General features: G+C 57.7%; 3 protein-coding genes and 1 non-coding gene across 10 annotated transcripts in view; 1 reads left to right on the top strand and 3 right to left on the bottom strand.

Annotated features, from left to right (window-relative positions):
• Positions 1-3,259: 3,259 nt before the first annotated feature.
• On the top strand, positions 3,260-9,298 carry TERB2 (telomere repeat binding bouquet formation protein 2). Of its 2 annotated transcripts, none has more exons than XM_064157166.1 (7): positions 3,260-3,421; positions 3,849-3,930; positions 5,006-5,151; positions 6,974-7,035; positions 7,518-7,606; positions 7,719-7,810; positions 8,844-9,298. In XM_064157166.1, the coding sequence occupies exons 1-7, from the start codon at positions 3,358-3,360 to the stop codon at positions 8,987-8,989; spliced, it is 681 nt and encodes a 226-aa protein (XP_064013236.1). In that variant the 5' UTR covers positions 3,260-3,357; the 3' UTR covers positions 8,990-9,298. The 2 variants fall into 2 exon arrangements, with proteins under 2 accessions (XP_064013236.1, XP_064013238.1); XM_064157168.1 differs by having other exon boundaries at positions 7,722-7,810.
• Positions 9,299-10,275: 977 nt separating this feature from the next.
• Positions 10,276-13,545, bottom strand: RPS17 (ribosomal protein S17). The gene is made up of 5 exons (XM_064157169.1): positions 13,435-13,545; positions 12,969-13,120; positions 12,061-12,166; positions 10,836-10,901; positions 10,276-10,401 (listed from the first exon to the last, which is right to left on the bottom strand). The coding sequence occupies exons 1-5, from the start codon at positions 13,435-13,437 to the stop codon at positions 10,321-10,323; spliced, it is 408 nt and encodes a 135-aa protein (XP_064013239.1). The 5' UTR covers positions 13,438-13,545; the 3' UTR covers positions 10,276-10,320.
• On the bottom strand, positions 12,761-12,889 carry LOC135183242 (small nucleolar RNA SNORA71). Its single transcript, XR_010305466.1, has one exon. It is a non-coding gene; the product is annotated as a small nucleolar RNA SNORA71 (small nucleolar RNA).
• A 1,424-nt stretch (positions 13,546-14,969) lies between the features above and the next one.
• Positions 14,970-18,255, bottom strand: part of CPEB1 (cytoplasmic polyadenylation element binding protein 1) — a 47,715-nt gene continuing 44,429 nt past the window's right edge. For all 6 annotated transcript variants that reach the window (XM_064157171.1, XM_064157170.1, XM_064157173.1 and 3 more), the window contains 3 exons: positions 18,053-18,147; positions 17,745-17,825; positions 14,970-17,041 (listed from right to left, as the gene is read on the bottom strand). In XM_064157171.1, coding sequence (XP_064013241.1) covers positions 16,931-17,041; positions 17,745-17,825; positions 18,053-18,147 — 287 coding nt within the window. In that variant the 3' untranslated portion in view covers positions 14,970-16,930. The remainder of the gene's footprint in view (positions 17,042-17,744; positions 17,826-18,052; positions 18,148-18,255) is intronic.

The raw sequence follows: 18,255 nt of genomic DNA on the forward strand, positions 1-18,255 counted from the left end.
AGCAGAGCCTCCACAGGCTCTGGAGAGCAGCCAGCAACTGTGCTAGCCACAGCAGTGCTCCTGTGCTAGAAGACAGCCAGATGAAAAGGTTTGGGCTCCCTCAGTGACCTCAGCAGAGCAATCTGCTGTGAGAGCCCAAGGTGACCTGACCTGTAGGCTGTATCCTGATCTCCTATGGATCACAAACATTCAAGTGCCTGCCCTTGCCTCGGCTTTACTATCCTCAAGAGCATTAAAGAGTGCCAGATGGTGCCTCACAGCAACAAGAAAGCTTCACAGACTGGGTTGGGTTTGGTTGGGTTGGAGGAGACCTTAAAAGATCTATCCAGTTCCAGCCCCTTGCCACAGACTTGCTAGGCTGGGTTGCTAAAGCCTCCATCCAGCCTGGCTCTGCACACTGCCAGCTTTGCAGCCTCTATTACTTCTTTGGGCAGCCTGTTCCTGTGCCTCTCCACCCTCCTGTGGAAGAATTTCCTCCTAATGTCTAATCTAAGTCCAGATCCTTCCTGTCTGAAGCCATCACCCTCCTCCTGTTGCATGCCTTTGTAAAAAGTCCCTCTCAGCTGTCCTGGAGGCTCCCTGCAAGTACTGCAAGGCTGCTCTAAGGTCTCCCTGGAGCCTTCTCCAGGCTGAACAGCCCCAACTGTGTCCTCACAGGAGTGGGGCTCCAGCCCTCCTCCAGCTCACCTCCCTTTGTCCTAATTAGGACATGAGTGGTGCTGACTGCAGAAGCTGACGTCCAGGCAACGTGAGGCGACCACAGCTCTAAACAAAGCTTACAGCAGTATCTCCCACGTGGGGAAGTCTTTGCCCTGATTGCATCTGTGGCATTTTTGTGGTCTTACTGAGGAGGCATTTGGATGACTTAGTCAAAAATCCCCGTGTGTGCCAAGCCCAGGGCTGGCTCACTCTCATCAGCTGAGTTCCATAGCCAGAAAAACCTTCTCTGTTGTATCAGGCATTCCTGGGTGGGAGGGGGGTCTGTCCATCTTAGGGGGTCCAAAGCTGCCTGGAGTGTAGCTGCACTCTTGTTACTGGTTTTTCAGCCAAGTTCCCTGGTGGATGAAGTTACCACAGAACCACTGAGGCTGGAAAAGACCTCTGAGATCATCCAGTCCAGCCTAGGACCTAATGCCAGGACAGCAGCTAACCTGTGCCACCAAGTGCCACATCCAAGCTTTCCTTAGAGACCTCCAGGGATGGTGATGCCACCACCTCCCTGGGCAGTCCATCCCAATGCCTAATCACCTTTCCATCAGGAAGTGCTTCCTAACATCCAACCTAAACCTCCCTTGGTACAGCTTCAGACCATGCCCTCTTGTCCTGTCACAAGTTGCCTGGGAACACAGCCTGATCCCCACTTGACTACAGCTTCCCTTCAGGTAGCTGTAGAGAGTGCTGAAGTCCCTTCTAAGTCTCCTCCAGGCCGAAAATCCCCAGCTCCCTCAGCCCCTTCCTGAGGGATATCTTGGCTAGTCGGAAGTGTGAAATGTGAGTGTGGAGGAAACACACTGGTGAGACATTGGCACAGGCTGCCCAGGGAGGTTGTGGCTGCTCCCTCCCTGTCAGTGTTTAAGGCCAGGTTGGATGAGGCCTTGAGTGACCTGTTCTATGGGAGGTGTCCCCTGCCCGTGGTAGGGGGTTGGAACTCGATGATCTTTGAGGTCCCTTCCAATCTAAACCATTCTATGTCTCTATGTGTTGGAAAACACCTTTGGTGGAGCGCTATGGGAAGATGACTCTTTGGTCACCACTGTGGTTAGAAGGTCAAATCCCCTTTATTTCCGTGATACAGTGACTTAAATGCATTCTAGCAAGAGGCTGCTCCACCAAGATTGGTTACAGTCAGAGGGTCCAGAGTTACTTGTAAGGCACCAATAGGTCAGCATACCATAACAGTCTGAGGGTCAGCCTCTGGGGCTGGCTAAACTCTGCCCACCTGCAGCTGCACTCCACCCCCTGCAGCTGCATGTGGGGGAAAGCTACCCTGTGCCTGCTATCTAAACTCCCAAGATGGATTCAAGGACACTCCCAGCACGGGTTGCTCATGTGTGCTGTGCTAACAAGAATTTCTCCAACATCTATGAAGTCATGTTGAGCCCTTGCATGGCTGTGTCTGTGCCGGTGCCTGTGTCCAGCTGGGCTGGACTTGCCCCATAGCCAGCAGGGTTGATGACCAAACACTGCCTGCCAGGATGCTTCGTTCCCTTTGCAGTATGAATCTTGTCTGGTGGAGACAGGGCCTGGTGGGCAGCTCTGGGCTGCGATCCAGCAGATGGAGGACACAAAATCCAGACAAGGAGATGCTGTCTTCTCACTGCCTCCTCTTCTGCCACCACCGACAGAGAGGTGAATACAGGGAACCTCCAGGGGAGCCTGCTCCTGCCCCTGGGACAGAGGGAAGGAGCCAGCACCAGGCAGGGAAGCAGGCCACAGTGTGACACCTTCGGCTTCACCTTCCAACAGAAGCTGGAAGGAATTCCTAAGATGGTGCAGGGCAATGGTAGGAGAGGATGGAAGCCATTGGACACTGCTGGGCTCTGCCACTGCACTCTCCTGGGCAGCCAGCACAGATGCCATCTCCTCTGTGCCCTTAGCTTGTCCTGCCCCTTTCCAGAGGTGGCACAAGTGGACAGAGCCGTGGAGGGTCTTCAGAGGAGGCTGAGCATCAACGCACCGCAGACACCAGTGCTGAGATCCCGGGGCGGTGGGGGCACTGCTGGGACGTGGAGGGGACCGGGGCCGCTCATGAGGTGCGGCTTGCAAGCGCTGTGGCTTCATTTGCTGGCGCCTGAACTGCTCGGGAAGGGGTGGCCAGCCCTGGGAACGGCCCTCGGGGCACTACCCCTCTGTCTGCCCAGTGCCCGCCGCCCCTCGCCCTCCTCCTCCCGCCGCCCTCAGCGCCCCCTGGCGCTAACCCTCAGCTTCCCGCCAGCGCCGCCCCTCAGGGCCCATCCGCCGCTCCCGCCCGGCTCTCCTCCGGCTCTCCTCCGCCCCTCAGGGCCCATCCGCCGCTCCCGCCCGGCTCTCCTCCGCCCCTCAGGGCCCATCCGCCGCTCCCGTCCGGCTCTCCTCCGGCTCTCCTCCGCCCCTCAGGGCCCATCCGCCGCTCCCTCCCGGCTCTCCTCCGGCTCTCCTCCGCCCCTCAGGGCCCATCCGCCGCCCCCGCCCGGCTCTCCTCCGCCCCTCAGGGCCCATCTGCCGCTCCCGCCCGGCTCTCCTCCGCCCCTCAGGGCCCATCCGCCGCTCCCGCCCGGCTCTCCTCCGCCCCTCAGGGCCCATCCACCGCCCCCTCCCGGCTCTCCTCCGGCTCTCCTCCGCCCCTCAGGGCTCTTCCCGCCGCCGCTTCCTGTCGCCATGTTCCGGGGCCGCCGAGCCTGGTTCTCGCAGAGCGTCAGCCCAGGCCCGCGGGAGCTGTGGGGTGAGGGAGGGAGGTCCCAGCTGCGTCCCGGGGATGAGCCACAGGGCATGGGGCTGACACACGCCCTCCGTGGGGCTGAGCAGTGGGGCACAGCCCTGCCGCCCCTCCGTGGGGCTGAGCACTGGGGCCACGGCTGTGTCACCCTTCGGTGAGCAGGGCGGAGCTGAGCCCCTCACAGCAAGTTGGAGTCTGGCTTGGGCAGGTCCCCTTGTGCTGGGCAGGCCATGGTGTGCCTGCACTTGGGGACAGTACAGAGCCTCAGTGGGGCAGGGAGAGACTCACAGCCACAGGTGGGACCCATCAGGGCTCCCACTTCAGGGACTGTGCCCCCACAGCCAGCCTGGGCAGCGGCCCCCGTGCTAGGCCACCCTGAGGTGGGGACGCGTTGGGGCATTCGCCTTGCTGCTGACCCTCCTGTGCCCCGCAGCGGCTGGCGGCGGAGTGCTCGCCCACTGGCGCGACGCTGACTACCTCTTCAGCAGCGATGCTGCCCACCCGGACACCCGCAGGTGGGCTGCGTCCCCCACACTATCCCCACACCCTGTCACCTCCGTGCTGGCAGCAGCTGCCTCGCATGGGAGATACCTGTGCCATGTTTCACGCTTACATTGAGCCCTTTCGGTGTGACCTATGTGGAGAGTGGAAGCTCACTGAAGGCACAAAGTTTGGGTGTGTTTAATGGGTGCTGGCACCCTCTAAAAGCCTGGGTGATGTTCCTGAGGTGCCTGCTACAGCTCTGCTGGCTTTGTGCTGCTTCATGGGAGTCTGAGAGCTCACACCAGTGCTTGGCTCAGGAGGGTGGGCAGCAGGGACAGGAGGTGCCCATCCCCCTGTGCTCAGCTCTGCGGAGGCCACACCTCGAGTGCTGTGTTCAGCTTTGGGTCCCTCACTGCAGACAGGACTTTGAGGAGCTGGAGCAGGTCCAGAGCAGGACACTGAGGCTGGAGAAGGGCCTGGTGCAGCTGGCCTGTGAGAAGGGGCTGATGGAGCTGAGGGTGTGCAGGTAGAGCAGAGGAGCCTGAGGGCAGAGCTCATTGCTCTCTGCAGCTCCCTGCAGGGAGGTGGCAGTGAGGAGGGGGCAGCCTCTGCTCCCCGGTGCCAAGGAACGGGAGCAGAGGGAATGGCTCCAAGCTGCCCCAGGGGAGGCTCAAGCTGCAGCTCAGGGAATGTTTCTGCACTGGAAGGTTCTCAGACACTGGCACAGGCTGCCCAGGGCAGTGCTGCAGTGCCCATCCCTGGAGGTGTTCAGCTGCTGTGAGCTGGCACGTAGGGCCAGGGCTCGGTGCCCCTGCAGTGCTGGGTGGAGACTGGGACTGGCTGAGCCTGGGTGCCTCTTCCAATCGGATGTATTCAGGGATTCTACTTCTGTAAATGGGAGCTGGAGGAACCAGGAAAGGCTGTGGATCCCAGCCAGGGGCTCGGCTGTCTGAGCTTGGATGTGCATTCGAGGTCAAACTTGATGTGACCCTGAGCAACCTGATCTCGTTGGGGATGTTCCTGCTCACTGCCGGGGGCGGGGGCAGGAGAAGCTGAACTTTGAGGTCCTGTGGACCCCTGGGGAAGCAGCTGTCTTTTCTCTTGCAGAATACACGAGAGCCTCGATTACCTGGAGGGCAGAGCTACCATCTTCCACTCCCGCTACCTCTCGGCAGGGGCAAGCACCAGCGTGGGAGCCAAGCTGTCGGTGGTGCTGGGCCACTTTGTCCTGCCACCTGCCTGCCTGCAAGAAGGTTAGGGGAAAGCCAACCAAACAACAGCATTTTGCTTCCCTAGGGTTTGCACCGTGAGAGCAGCCTTTTGGGCGTGCAAACCAGAACCTCCTGTGACTTCTGCTTCAGGTGGAGGGAATCTCCCTCTGCTGGAAATCTTTCTTCTTCTTCTCCCTCTGAGGTGGAAGATGCTTCAGAGTCTCAGGAACGGCTGGATTGGAAAGGACCTTTAAAGGTCACCCAGCCCAACCCCCTGCAGCCAGCAGGGACATCCCCAGCCAGAGCAGGCTGCTTAGAGCCCCAAACAACCTCACCTGCATTGGTGCAGCTCCCACCTCTCTGGGCAATCTGAGGCAGGGTCTCACTACCCTCAGCGTAGAAAAATCTCTCCCTTCTCCCCAGTCTGAGTCTCTTTCAGTTGAAACCATCCCCCCTTGTCCTTTCACCACAGGCCCTGCTCAAAGCTCTGTCCCAAGCTCTCTGATCACCTCTTGAAGCACTCAGAGGTCTACACAAGGTCTCCCTGGAGTCTTCTCCTCTCCAGGCTGAACAAGCACAGCTCTCAGCCTGGCCTCACAGCAGAGCTCTTCCAGTCCTGCCAGCCCTACTGTGGCCTCCTCTAGCCCGGCTGCAACAGGTCCCTGTCTGTGCTGAGCAGTCCAGAGCTATCCCAGCACTGCAGGGAGGGTCTCAGCACAGCAGAGGGGCAGAATCCCCTCCCTGCCACTGCTGCCCACGCTGCTGAGGACCCACCCAGGATAGGGCTGGCAGTGCTCGGTGCCAGCTCACATCCAGCTTTGTACCCCCCAGCACCTGCAAGTCCTTCTCAGAGCCTCTTTCCAGCCCTTCATCCCCAGCCTGTGCTGATGACCAGGGGTTGGCAGACCCAGGTGCAAGACCTTGCACTTGGGCTTCTTGAACCTCACGAGATTCACCAGGTCCCACTTCTCCCCATCCCTCAGGCACGTCACCTGCTCCCAGCACCCAGCTTGGTGTCACCTGCGAACCTGCTGCTGGGGCACTTGGTCCCACTGCCCATCTTAAATAATACTGGTCCCAGTGTGGACCCCTGAGAGCCAGCACTCACTGCCCTGTGAAACGACCCCAAGCTCACGCAGAGTTCTGCAGTAGGTACATTGTGTTGCAGGGCTGGGTGCAGGCAGGGTGGCTCCATCAGTCCTGCACAGCCCATTGTGGCACAAGGCACAGTTTATGTCCCCAGAGCAGGCATATTCGTGACAGGAGGTGGGGTTATTATGATTATTCCTTGGAGTTCATCAGCAGAGGAATTTTCTCATTCTCCACCCCAATTGCACCCCACCCCAGTGGTCTGGAGTGGTTATCTGCCATGAACACCCCACACAGGCTTCCTCACAGGGTCTTTTTTGTCTCTGGTCAGCAGACCCTTCTTTATTGCTGATGTCAGCATATCTCTGCTTCTCCTGTATCTCCTTCCTGCTCTCCTCAGTCATGCAGGCCTGGGCCTTTACAAGATGGCTCATCACAGATCTCCAACCAGTAGCTGCAGACACTCCTACAGTAGCCCTTGTTCAGGTTTGCAGGTTATCCACTCATTGCTACAAGCAAACATCTCCGTGGAGTTTGGTGATTTATGGTTTACCACAGACACCCTCAGCATATGCATCTGGTCTGTAAGGCTCTCTACCAGCACTCCTTGATTTTTCTTACATCTTCACCACCCATCTCTGCCCAGAGCCCACGCAGCAGGATCCCCCGGGGCTCCGGAGCGCCTTGTCTGGCCGCGGGGAGGGGCAGGAGGTGGCTGCCACAGGGCGTCCATGGCTGATGCTCCGGTGGGGTTGTTCTCTTCTGTTGGCGGCAGAGATCCGGAGGAGAATCGGGCGCTTTGTCTGGGAGCAGGCGGATGGGTCCCCCGCGGGAGAGGTAAGATGAGAAGCTCACCCTGCGGCAGGTGGAGCGGAGCAAATCCCGCTCCTAAGGACTCGAAGGAGCTTGGGTTTCACTCCCGAGCCTCAGCCCGAGAACGGGGGCAAGTCTCGTGCTGACTGGGCCGTGTGTGTCCCCCCCAGCACGACCGCCCTGAGGGGGCAGCCCCAGGCTGAGCGCGGGGTATGCGGGAAGGGTTTTCTCCTCGTCTCCCGGTGTCTCCTCCTGCTGCGGAGGTCTGGGCGCTGCCCTTCCCACGGCCTTTCCTCCCCCGAGTACCTCAGGGTCGCTCCCTGCGCTCTTCTCAGAGCAGCCTCTGGGTGCTCTGGGACAGAAGACTAGATGAGATTTTAAACTGTCTTCTGCATTGAGCTTGAAACCACCAGTCCCAACCCCGCCCCTCCCTCGGGCGCCAGCTCTGGTGCGCTGAGGGGCTGCTGGGCAGAGTTTTTACCCCAGCCCTGTGCTGACCCTGGCAGCCCAGCGACGCCCTGAGGGATGAACCCGAGGCAGTGCGCAGAGGCTCTGAGGAAGAGGCTGAGGAGGGTGTGCAAGACATGGCCCAGAGGTATTCCCCTGCCCCGTGCGGTGGGGTTTGGACATGGTCCCTACGCTTCAGGTGATCCCCAAGGAGCAGGGCAAAAGGCACAGGTTGTTCCCCCTCTCCCACTCTGATACAGCAGTGAGGAGGAAAACGGCTCCAGGACACCTTCCCAGGAGGAACTGCTGTACCGAGCCCTGCAGGAGTACCCCACAAACAACATGGTGACAGGTAGTGCTCTGTGCCACCAGCCCTGAAAAATGGGGGTGAAGCAGGGACCCCTCCTGTGCCCCTTGCTTCCTCCCTATGCTAGAGGCAGCAGGAATACTGAGGGCAGAGTGGGAATTGCTCCTTTCCCCTCCACATGTGGCTTCCACAGAATGGGCTGGGTTGGAAGGGACCCTGAAGATCACTGTAACCAGCTGGTTCCCTTCGGGCTTGGAAGCAGATCATCTGCAATCTTCCACCAGCCCAGGCTGCTGAAGACCTCATCCAACCTGGCCTGCAGAACCTCCACAACCTCCCTGGGCAGCCTGTGCCACTCTCTCCCCACCCTCATTCTCAACAGTTTCTTCCTCTCCACTCTCAGTCTCCCTTCTCCCAGCTCAAAGTCACTGGCCCTCGGCAGCACTCCCACCCCTTGGCATAAGTCCCTTCCAGGCTTCCATAGGATCCTCTGGGAGGGCAGCTCCAGATGTGGTTCTGTGGAAGATATTCAATAGCTGTGTGGGAGCAGAGATGCTGTGGGTCTGTAGGGCAGATCCCATGGTTCTGTGGGAGAGATTCTGTGGGAGCAGGGATCTGTTGGTGCTGTGGGAGCAGAGATCCTGTGGGTCTGTAGGGCAGATAGATCCTGTGGGAGCAGGGATCTGTTGGTGCTGTGGGAGCAGAGATCCTGTGGGTCTGTAGGGCAGATAGATCCTGTGGGAGCAGGGATCTGTTGGTGCTGTGGAAGCAGAGATCCTGTGGGTCTGTAGGACAGACCCCATGGTTCTGTGGGAGCAGAGATCCTGTGGGTCTGTAGGACAGACCCCATGGTTCTGTGGAAGAGATCTGATGGTTCTGTGGGAGCAGAGATCCTGTGGGTCTGTAGGACAGACCCCATGGTTCTGTGGAAGAGATCTGATGGTTCTGTGGGAGCAGAGATCCTGTGGGTCTGTAGGACAGACCCCATGGTTCTGTGGAAGAGATCTGATGGTTCTGGGGGAGCAGAGCTGCCGCGGGTGTGTGGGAGGAGGTCTCCTCTCGCGTTTGCCCCCCTCAGGCTACGCCTCCGCCCGCGATCTGAAGCAGTACCGGGGCGAGCTCCGCGATTTCACCCCCGGCGCCGCGGGCTACGCCGCCTACTTCGTCCGGAAGGAAATCAGCCTCTGCTGCGACGGCAAGGGCAGGGCCAAGAGAAGACGTTAAGCGAGGGCAGAAACGCGAGCAGGAGCCACCAAAGGGCTCTGGCGGTGCTGGCAAAGTCAGCCCCGCGGCTGTGGGTCTGGCTCCGTGCTCGCTCCCCCGCGCCCCGATGCTTGTTTCGGCGCTCAGCCCTTGCTCGCCTGTGGTTAGGTTAAATAGCGAACAGCTGAGCAGCTCTGGGCTGGGAGCTCTCGGTTAGATCCCGGTGGCATGTTAGAAAACTATCCCGGTTTGGCTCTTCCCGGCGGGGTTCAGAGCCTGTTTGAGGCAGTTTCTTCTGAGCAACTCTTTACAGTTCACAGCAAACCTGAACAGAGAAATCTCTCTCCAAAACGGAGCCTTGGTTGTGTCGTTTGTACTGGGGGGCTCCAGACACGGCTGTCAGCTTCCAGGGATACACTCACAGGGAGACAGCACAGCCACAGGCACCCGTGGGGTATGCTTGCGGGTGGGACCCACCTGGTAGCACGGACAGGAGCTGCAACAGGCAGGGATTAGGATGAGGAGGGACTGGGTTGAGCAGGAGGGGCAGAGACTGGGGCAGGCAGGGGCTGGAACAGGCAGGGACTGGGACAGACATGAGGGGCAGAGACTGGGGCAGGCAGGAGCTGCAACAGGCAGGGACTGGGTTGGGCAGGAGGGGCACAGACTCAAGACAGGCAAGGGCTGGGAATACCGGTTGGGCCTGGTCCAGGAAGTTTGGTGGCTTTGCAGAGGTTTTGGGGGCAGAGCCTCAGACTTGCCTCAAGACCTGTGAGTCTCCCCTGCTTCCAAGGAGGGGCAGGAGGACAACTCTGCCATGCAACCAAGGGAACTGCTGGGTGGAACGTCCTGCCGAGGGCATAAGCAGTGAACCTCACCAGGTGAGCTTCTGCGCCAGGCACAGGGCTCTGCTCAGCCTGGTTGACTCCATCACACGAAGAAAGCCTCCACCAAGGCCTTTTCTGTCGTTTGAGCACTCAGAAGTGAGAAGTGACCACCAGGGTGACAGAAAGCAGCCTTTATTGTGGCACAGCTGGTGACCCCCATGGTCTCCAAGAAGCCACCACAGCCACCATGGCCTCCTTCTTCTCCCATCACTCTGTGGAAACACAGCTTTGCACCTCACACGCCCAACGGCCAGCAAAGAACCCAGCCAGATGCTGGTGAACACCAAGGTGCTGAGTCTTCCTCACTCTCTGCAGCTTCACACACCCACCTGTGGGATGCAGTGCCCCGAGGAACCAGCCCTCCCTCCTCCTCCTCCTCCTCCCTGGGGACACAGGTGCCAAAGATCAGGCAGGCCGAGATGGTTTCCCCACGTTTATTGGAAAAGTGACAGACAAGAGAGCGACTCAGAGTGCTCCTCGGGGGGTCTTGAAGTTCATCCCCACCGTGGGCTGTGTCACCTGCAGGTTGGACAGGCTGCCGAAATCCTGGAAGGAAGCAGAGGATTGGGATCAGAATGGCCTGCACTGCCCCACCTGCAGCAGGGAGCAGCAGGAAGAGCCCAGGTGCTCCAGAGAAGGGGAGGTGACCACCCTGCTCCGTCAGAGAGCTGCTGCCTTAGGGGTGAGGCCACGTTCTCCTCCCCTGCTGAGAGCCAGCCTGAATCGTGGCCTTTAGCTCAGCACCCATGGGTGCTGTGTGAAGGGGTGGTGAGGAGCACACCCACACGGTGGCAGTCTGGGACAAGCTACTATGTCCCTGCTTTGCCAAGAGTCACAAGGAATTGATCCATCTGCAGGTCCCAGTGAGGAGGGACCCCCACCATATGCCCACAGCCTTGATGCCTTCAGCCACCACCATCAAGCCACTCACAGCAATGGCAGTGGTGCTGGGAACATGCCACCAGCTCAGGGCCACTCACCAGGAGCTTCAGCATTTCCTTGGTGTCTGGGTCCACTTCAATGATCTCCTGGTCCAAGGCAGAGACCTGGGGGCAGAGGAAGCGGAGATGTGGTTTGACAAGTCCCCTGCTGCCACCAACGCATCTCCATGCAACTGCTCTGGTCCCTCCCCACTGCTTGTTGTGGGGAAGGGCTCCAGCAAGTGTGAGCCAGGACCCCAATGGCATCCAACTCTCCTGCCCAAACACCACAAGGCCACACTGCAGCAGAGCAGCCCCACAGAGGGAGAAGATCTGATTTCCAAGTCTTTGGAAGCCCAAGGCCTGACCACCTCCACACCAAGGCTGCTGAGAGGAGCTGGGGTTGGGTCCTGGCAGTCAGCAGCCACCTGCAATGTGAGTCCTCAAGGCTGGAATCCAACAGCCATGCAGAGTGACCTGGGCTGTCCACCTCCAGGGCCTGAGGTCTCTGCTCTTTAATGGCAGAGCAACTTCACTGGACGTTCTCTGGACCCCAGACCTCCACCACCACTTGCTTCCTTCCCCAGCAGGCTCCAGCCCACCAGTAATTCAGGTTCAGCTGAAGGTGCACAAACAGCCACAAGCAAGAATGTCCTTCCATGCCTGGCATCCCTCCAGGAGCACTCCCACACTTAGCTAGGAGAACACCACAGGTTGCCCTGTCTGGCTCCTCCAAGCCTCCACCACCAGCTGTGGAGGTCAGCCCTGTACCAACACCAAACACCTGGAGAGACGAAGCACCCATGAGAGGATCTTCACAGGGCTGCTGGTGGATCCAGGAGGTAAACTGAGCTCTTGTGCAGGTCACCTCACCCTGAGGTGGGCCACAAGACCAAAGGTGGCAAGGCAGGGAGGATGCTCCCCAAGCAGATCTCCAAACAGCACCAGCCTGCCCCACCACACCGCCACAGCTGCCAGGACAAGTCCCTCCCAGGTGCTCACTGGAGGTTATTTTCTGTTCCAAGTTAAGAGCAAGGAATGGTCAGCTGCCAACTGGCAGCAGAGGCAAGATGCAAAAAGCCATCTGCCCTTCTCAGCCCAGACAGCAGCTTTGGAGGGAGCACCCCAAAATGAGGCCACAACTCTCCTGAGCTCCTCCTTGACCCAAAGCCTCCTCAGGCATCCTTGCTGAGGTTTTGAAGAAATATGGGGCCTCTAATGAAGACAACTGCAGGTGAGACAGAGAGAAACCACAGCAGGCACTTGAGCACAGCTAGAGCCTCACCTCGGGGACGTAGTTGTCTCTCCTCTCTCTCTCCTCCTCCTGCAGCTTAATGGAGATGCCTCGGACAGGTCCCCTCTGAATACGCTTCATCAGGTGGGTGACATATCTGCCAGGGACACACAGGACCATCCAGGGCTTCCTCTTGCTCCCTGAACCCTCCTCTGTCTTCTCCATCCACCCTTGCCCCTCCAAAATTGTGCCAGTCCGAGGAAAGAGTCCCCACCAACAGCAATGCAACCCTGGCACTGTCCTGTCACCGGCCCCAGCATGGCCCCACAACTGACCCTGGTGTCGCTGTCACACACAGTGATGCTGACCCACCAGCACTGCTCACATTGTCTCACTACCAGTCCTGGCATCATCCCACCACCGACTCCGGTGTTCTTCCATCCAGTCATGTTACTCCATCACCCGTCCCAAAACGGTCCCACCACTGACCCTGGTACTGTTGCTCCACCGCCAGCTCTGGCAGCGTCCCACCACTGATCCTGACGTAGCTGCCCCACCCAGAGTCACCTCACTAGGGGACACCTGGCAACATCCCACCAGCCACTCTGACATCCCACTTAGCAACGCTGTCCCACCAGCGGCCCCGAGATCATACTGCCGTCAGCACCAGCGCTGTGCCACTGCCGACCCCAGTGCTGCTGTCGCCCCACCACCATCCCACCGCCTCCGGGGTACGTCAGAGACGGCCAAATGTCCGACAGCGACAGGGTCTGGAGGGCAGGGACGCTCCCCTCAGACACGGGAAGGCTCTCGGCATTCCTCTCCCTGCACTATCGATGACCCGGCCACGGCCAGGCCGCGATCACTTTCGAATGCAGGTTGCGGCGGGGCCAGCCAAAGGCCAGTCCCAGCGCCCGGCGCCAACCGCGAGGTGCCCCCGGGGGCCGCTCGGGCCTCACCCCGCGATCTTGTTGCGCAGCTTCTTGCTGGGGATGATGGCGATCTCCTCGCACACCCGCTTGTTGGTGTGGAAGTCGTTGCCCAGGCGGGTGTAGTACTTCTCGATTATCACCCGGGCTGCCTTCTTCACCGTCTTCGTTCGCACGCGTCCCTGGAAACAACGGGGTCAGGCCCCACCCGAGAGCCCCGCACAAGGCGCCGCCAGCAAGGCCCGGTCCTCCCCCCTGAGCCCGGTCCCCCCGCCCCAGGCCACTGCTCCCTCCGTCGGTCCGGTCCCCCCGCCCCAGGCAGCTGATGCTTCCGGGACCAGCGCTCCGTCCTAAGGGCCTCCCGCGGCCCGGCTCCCGCAGCAACTCCCAGCCCTGCTCCCGCCCGCTGCCTGCGGCCGCTCATGGCCCCGGGTGGAGCGGCCCCGGCGGCGGATGGCGGCGGATGGCGACTATGACAGGCACGGCCCCCACTCACCATGTCGGCAGCGGCCGCCGGGAGAGAGCAAAGGATGTCGGGAGGCGCGGGGCCGCCGGAAGCCCTCCGCGCCCGCAGCGCTCCCAAGCGGCTCGGAGGGCGTCTGCAGCCGCTCGGCCCCGGCGGCGGCGCTCGGGGCTCAGCGAGCTCGACAGGGTCCTAGCGCCCGCCTGCGCCGAGCCCGTGCGGGGAGCTCCGCGGGGCGCATCCAGGTGCGGAGCCGGGCTGCAGGGGCCTCAGCACCGCTCTGCTCCCCCCGAGCAGGGGTTACAAGGGACTTTTGGAGATCATCGAGCCCAACAGCCCTGTTAGCGCAGGACCACTCAGGAACACCCCCAGGAGGGTTTGGAAAGTCTCCATCGAGGGGAGCTTCCACCACCTCTGGGCAGGCTGCTCCAGTGCTGTGCCAGTCTTTAATTTAAAGCAGCTCCTCCTCATGCTTAGACCCAAACTTCTTCAAGTTTGTGCCTTTTAGCCCTCGGTTGGGCTGGAGAAGCTAAGGAGGCAGGTCTAGGGGAAGCTGGTCCCACATTAAACTGCACTGGAGGAGGAGACAAAGTACCCACAAACTCATAGCAGCTATGAGGTGGAGTTCGGCCCCCATAGAAGCACCACTTGGCCCAAAACGATGAGGGCTGGTCACTGCAGGAATGCAACTTCCCACAACCCTCCAGGGCCTGTGGCTTATAAAGATGCCACTGTGGGCAGCCCTTTGACACCCTGGGGACAGGACTTACAGAGATCACTAACCCCATTCAGCAGTCCAGGAGAGTGAGGGTGCATATGGGGGCATAGGACACTCAAATTAACCTCATTTACTTGTAAGCAGGGGAGCTCCAGCCACAGCATGAGTGCTCCAGGCTTGGGGCAGACTGTCTGAAATACAAGCCAAGCCAGCACCCTGGCCCAGATTAGCAAGAGTAGGGAAGCAAACAGGCCCCTGTACTAAGCACTGGCAAGGGCACACTTTCAGTACTAGGTTGTTATGGGCCCCTTGCCCCAAGAAATGCAGCAAGATGTTAGAGCAGGTCCAGAGAAAGGCAATGACGCTGAAGGGTGTGGAGAGAAGCAGCTGAGAGCACTGGGGTGGCTTAGCCTGGAGAAAATGAGGCCCAGGGCAGACCTTCTGAAAGGAGGTTTGAGCCATGTGGGAGGGGTTTGGTCTCCTCTCTAGTAATAGGCAACAGGATGAGCACAAAGGCCTCAAGCTGCACCAGGGAAGGCTTAGGCTGGGCATCAGAAGAAACTTCCTCACTGAAAAGTTTCTCAAAGCCTAGCACCGGCTGCCCAGGGCAGTGGTTGAATCCCAATTCCTGGAGCTATTTCAGAGGCAGAGATGTGGTGCTGCAGGACATGGTTTAGCACCAACCTTGGCAGAGCTAGAGAATATCAGGACTGAAGCTCACAGGTCTTTTCCAACTGCAACTGTTTATTAAGAGCACATCTCCCAGCAAAAAGCATCCACACGTTCCCCAGCATACCCGGCCCAAAGCCCGAGTGTGGGTATCCCCCCCAAAGAGCACACAAGCACCAGGTTGTTTTGCTGCAACGTGTTTATTATGTGCCAAAAACTACACCACAGCTTACTCCACGCATCTGTAGGAGAGTGCAGTCTTGCCTGCATATACTACAATGAGGTAGAGACTTCACACACAGCTTCACAAAACCCCACAAAGAGCAGCTGGGATATGCAACAATGCAACATCAGCTCAGCAGGAAAGGAAAAACAACAGGGGGAAAAATATCCTAACAACAAAAGAAAACTCAAGAGGGAGAAAATTATGACACTGGTTCTTTGGCACACAGCTTCTGATAGAGGGGAGAGTAAAAAAAATCAATGATTAAAGTTCTCAGATCCCAGCAGCAGCATCTCAGTCAACTGCATGGTTAACTCTGTACATCTGGTAGAGAGAAAAAAACCACACAAACCACAAGTCCTTGTCCCCTCTAAGAGAAAGGGCTCCTCTGAACCTTCATCTGTCCGCCCAGATGCAGCCCTTTTTTAGCTAGTTACAAAAGAAACAGGAAAAGGAAAAGTCCTGTGACTTCGAGTGATTAAAAACCTCCATCAACCCCCTTGGCAAGTGCAACTTAAAGAAGTGCAAACAAACTATTTAAAACTATATACAGCAGCTCAGATCTTTCCTTTATCTGGTCCAGTTTCAACCCCACCCCTGTCCCCCTCCAAAAAAAAAAAAAAAAAAGAAACCAACAAAACTAAAACCCCAACCAAAACCAGAACAAAACCAACGAAACCTGTCCAACCAACCCCGAGCAGTCCTGTTGCAAACCCCTGGATTTACAACCTCCCTCCAGCAGCCCCCAGACACAACTTGCAAGAATGTTAAAAGCTGCCAGGAAAGGAAAAGAAAAAAAAACCCAAACAACAAAGGAAAAAAACCAAGGAACATTTCTCATTTCAAACCACTTAAAAACTGTTATTTTTTTTTCCTTTAAGAGTGTAAAAAGGAACTGGTAAAAACCCTTGAGGCGTAAAATATGAAATATGATTTTTTTATCTCTTTTTTCTTTATCTATATATATATAATCTATTTCTTTTTTCTTTAAATGAAGAGCAAAAAAGTTCTCCTTTTTGTTGTTCCAGTAAAAAACACCCAGCTGAACATTCCAAGGGTTTGGATGCCCGTTCAGGTGTGCGGTGTGTGGAGGGGGTGGTTGGTTTAAATGAATGGAAAGGCACTGTATGGCAACTGCAAAGAAACGGAGCCGATGAGCCCTGCGCTGGCACCCGCCGGTAGTGCAAGGAATGGCAAAGAAGCGCCTCTGCTCCCACAGCAAACACCTGGCTGAAGGCATCTGCAGCAACACCTTCTCAACACGTGGCCCTTCGACTTAAGAGTTTGGGTGGGTTTTGGATCCTCAGTAGCCTGTTTTTTTTCTTTTTGTTGGGTTGTGGTTGGTTTTTTTTTGGTCAGTTCTTTTTTGTCCTTTTTTTTTTTGTTGTTGCTTCTCAAACTAAGAACCAAAGTCTGGGAAACTGTGGAATCGCTTTGAGGGGTGCTCCCCTCCCCCTCAAAAAAAAACACAAACCAAAACAAAACCCTCCCCAAAACAACTCAACCTCTTCCCCAGCCCTCCCTCCCCCAAAAAATAAAACCAACCCCAACAGAACTCACTGTGCATTAGTGCAGGAACAGAAAGACCAGCAAGTGCAAACGTGAACTGAAGGTCTTTTTTTTGTCTTTTTTTTCATTTGTTTTTTGTTCTTTTTTTTTTCCTTTTTAAGTTTTTTTCTTTTTTTTTTTCCTGTCCTTGTTTTGTTTGTTTTTGTTCCCCCCCTCCCCCCATGAAGTCCTCCGGAAGCACGTTCCCAGCCCGGGTCTGGCACCACGCTCGTGTGCTGCTCTTCGCTTGGCAGGGTCACACCAAAGGAAAAGAAAAAAAAGAAAACAGAAAAAAAAACCCAAACCAAAATAGAAATAAAACTAAAAACAAAAAGGACTTTTGCTCCTGTGCCTGTCCCTGGGCAGCTTCCTTAGCTGGAGTCTCTGTTCTTCTGGTTGCGCATCAATGGGCGGTGGTGGCGCAGGACCTCTATGGAGTGCTGCCAGTGCCAGCAGGAGCGACAGAAGTACTTGAAGCAGATCTGTGGGGAGAGCAGAGGGTGGTCTGAGTGAGGGGTACAGGCAGCAGCCCATCAGCAAGGCACCACCCCCCCCCCCACTTCTCTCCCCCTACCCTCCCAGCAGCTCTCCAGGAGGAAGGAAGTACCTCCAGCCATTCCAGTGGCTGTGTGGTGCTGAGCTTCCACCGTGGCCCCTTTTAAATAGCTTTGAAAAGTCAGGGTGCTGGGCCCCTGCTGCTCAACCTGTCCCTGGAGACACTTAAGATGTAGCTCTGATCAGCCTGCTCTAGCTGGAGGTGTCCCTGCTGACTGCAGGGGGTTGTACGAGATAACCTTTGAGGGTCCCTCCCAACTCAATGCAATCTGCCAATCTCCCATCCGGGCTCTGTGGGAAGCCACCAGAACCTGGCTAAGCTCCTTTGCCCATGGTAAGAGGAGGTCAGCCAGAGTCCCCTAGGGTTTGGGCAGCAGGGTGACACCACAGCTGCCAGCTGGTCACAGGACAAGGGGCTGTGGGCTGCCCTCAGAGTGGCCAGTTGCACACCACTGCCCACAGCAGGGCTCCAGGCAAGGTGGAAAGCTGCATCTCCTCCAAAACAAGGGCTCACCTGGGGCTTTTGCTCATCCTCCCCACTTGGCAAGAGGTAAGGAGTCCCCTGACACTAAAGCAGAGTCTGTTCTTCCCTGAGGAACCCCCCAGCTACAGCAGTAAGCATAGCCTCACCTGGTCTCTGCAGAAGAATGGACCAGCCTGGGTGCTGCAGACCTGGCACATGGAGTCCTCCAGGTATGGGTCAATCTGAACCTGCAAGAGAAGCAGGCAGTGGGCACAGAGCAGCACTGGGGGAAACACATGCTCTCTTGGGCAGTGCCACCACCCTGGGTACCCCAACTCCACCACCAGCTCTCCCTCACAGCTGGCAGAGCTGTTCACCTCCCTCCACTGCCGCGGGGACTCGAGGCAGACTGAGGGGCAGGGCTCCCTGTGGGAGCACCACTGCACAGGGGCAGGTCCCCAGCAGCCTCACTCACCTTCTTGGTAAACTTGGTAGTTTTGATCTCCACAAAGGCAGCAGTCACTGCCTTCAGGTAGCTGCGCTGGTTGTTGAAAGTGACACGGCCAGACCCTGGAACAAGTCACACCACAAGTGTTAGACTGGCCCAGTGCCTACACCAGGAGATGCAGGAGGCCAAGGAGAAGCTGCTGCCAGCACCAGCCCTTCCCTGGTCCTGTT

This window comes from Pogoniulus pusillus, chromosome 17 (genome assembly GCF_015220805.1).
Source record: "Pogoniulus pusillus isolate bPogPus1 chromosome 17, bPogPus1.pri, whole genome shotgun sequence".
In the NCBI taxonomy this organism is placed as follows: domain Eukaryota; kingdom Metazoa; phylum Chordata; class Aves; order Piciformes; family Lybiidae; genus Pogoniulus; species Pogoniulus pusillus.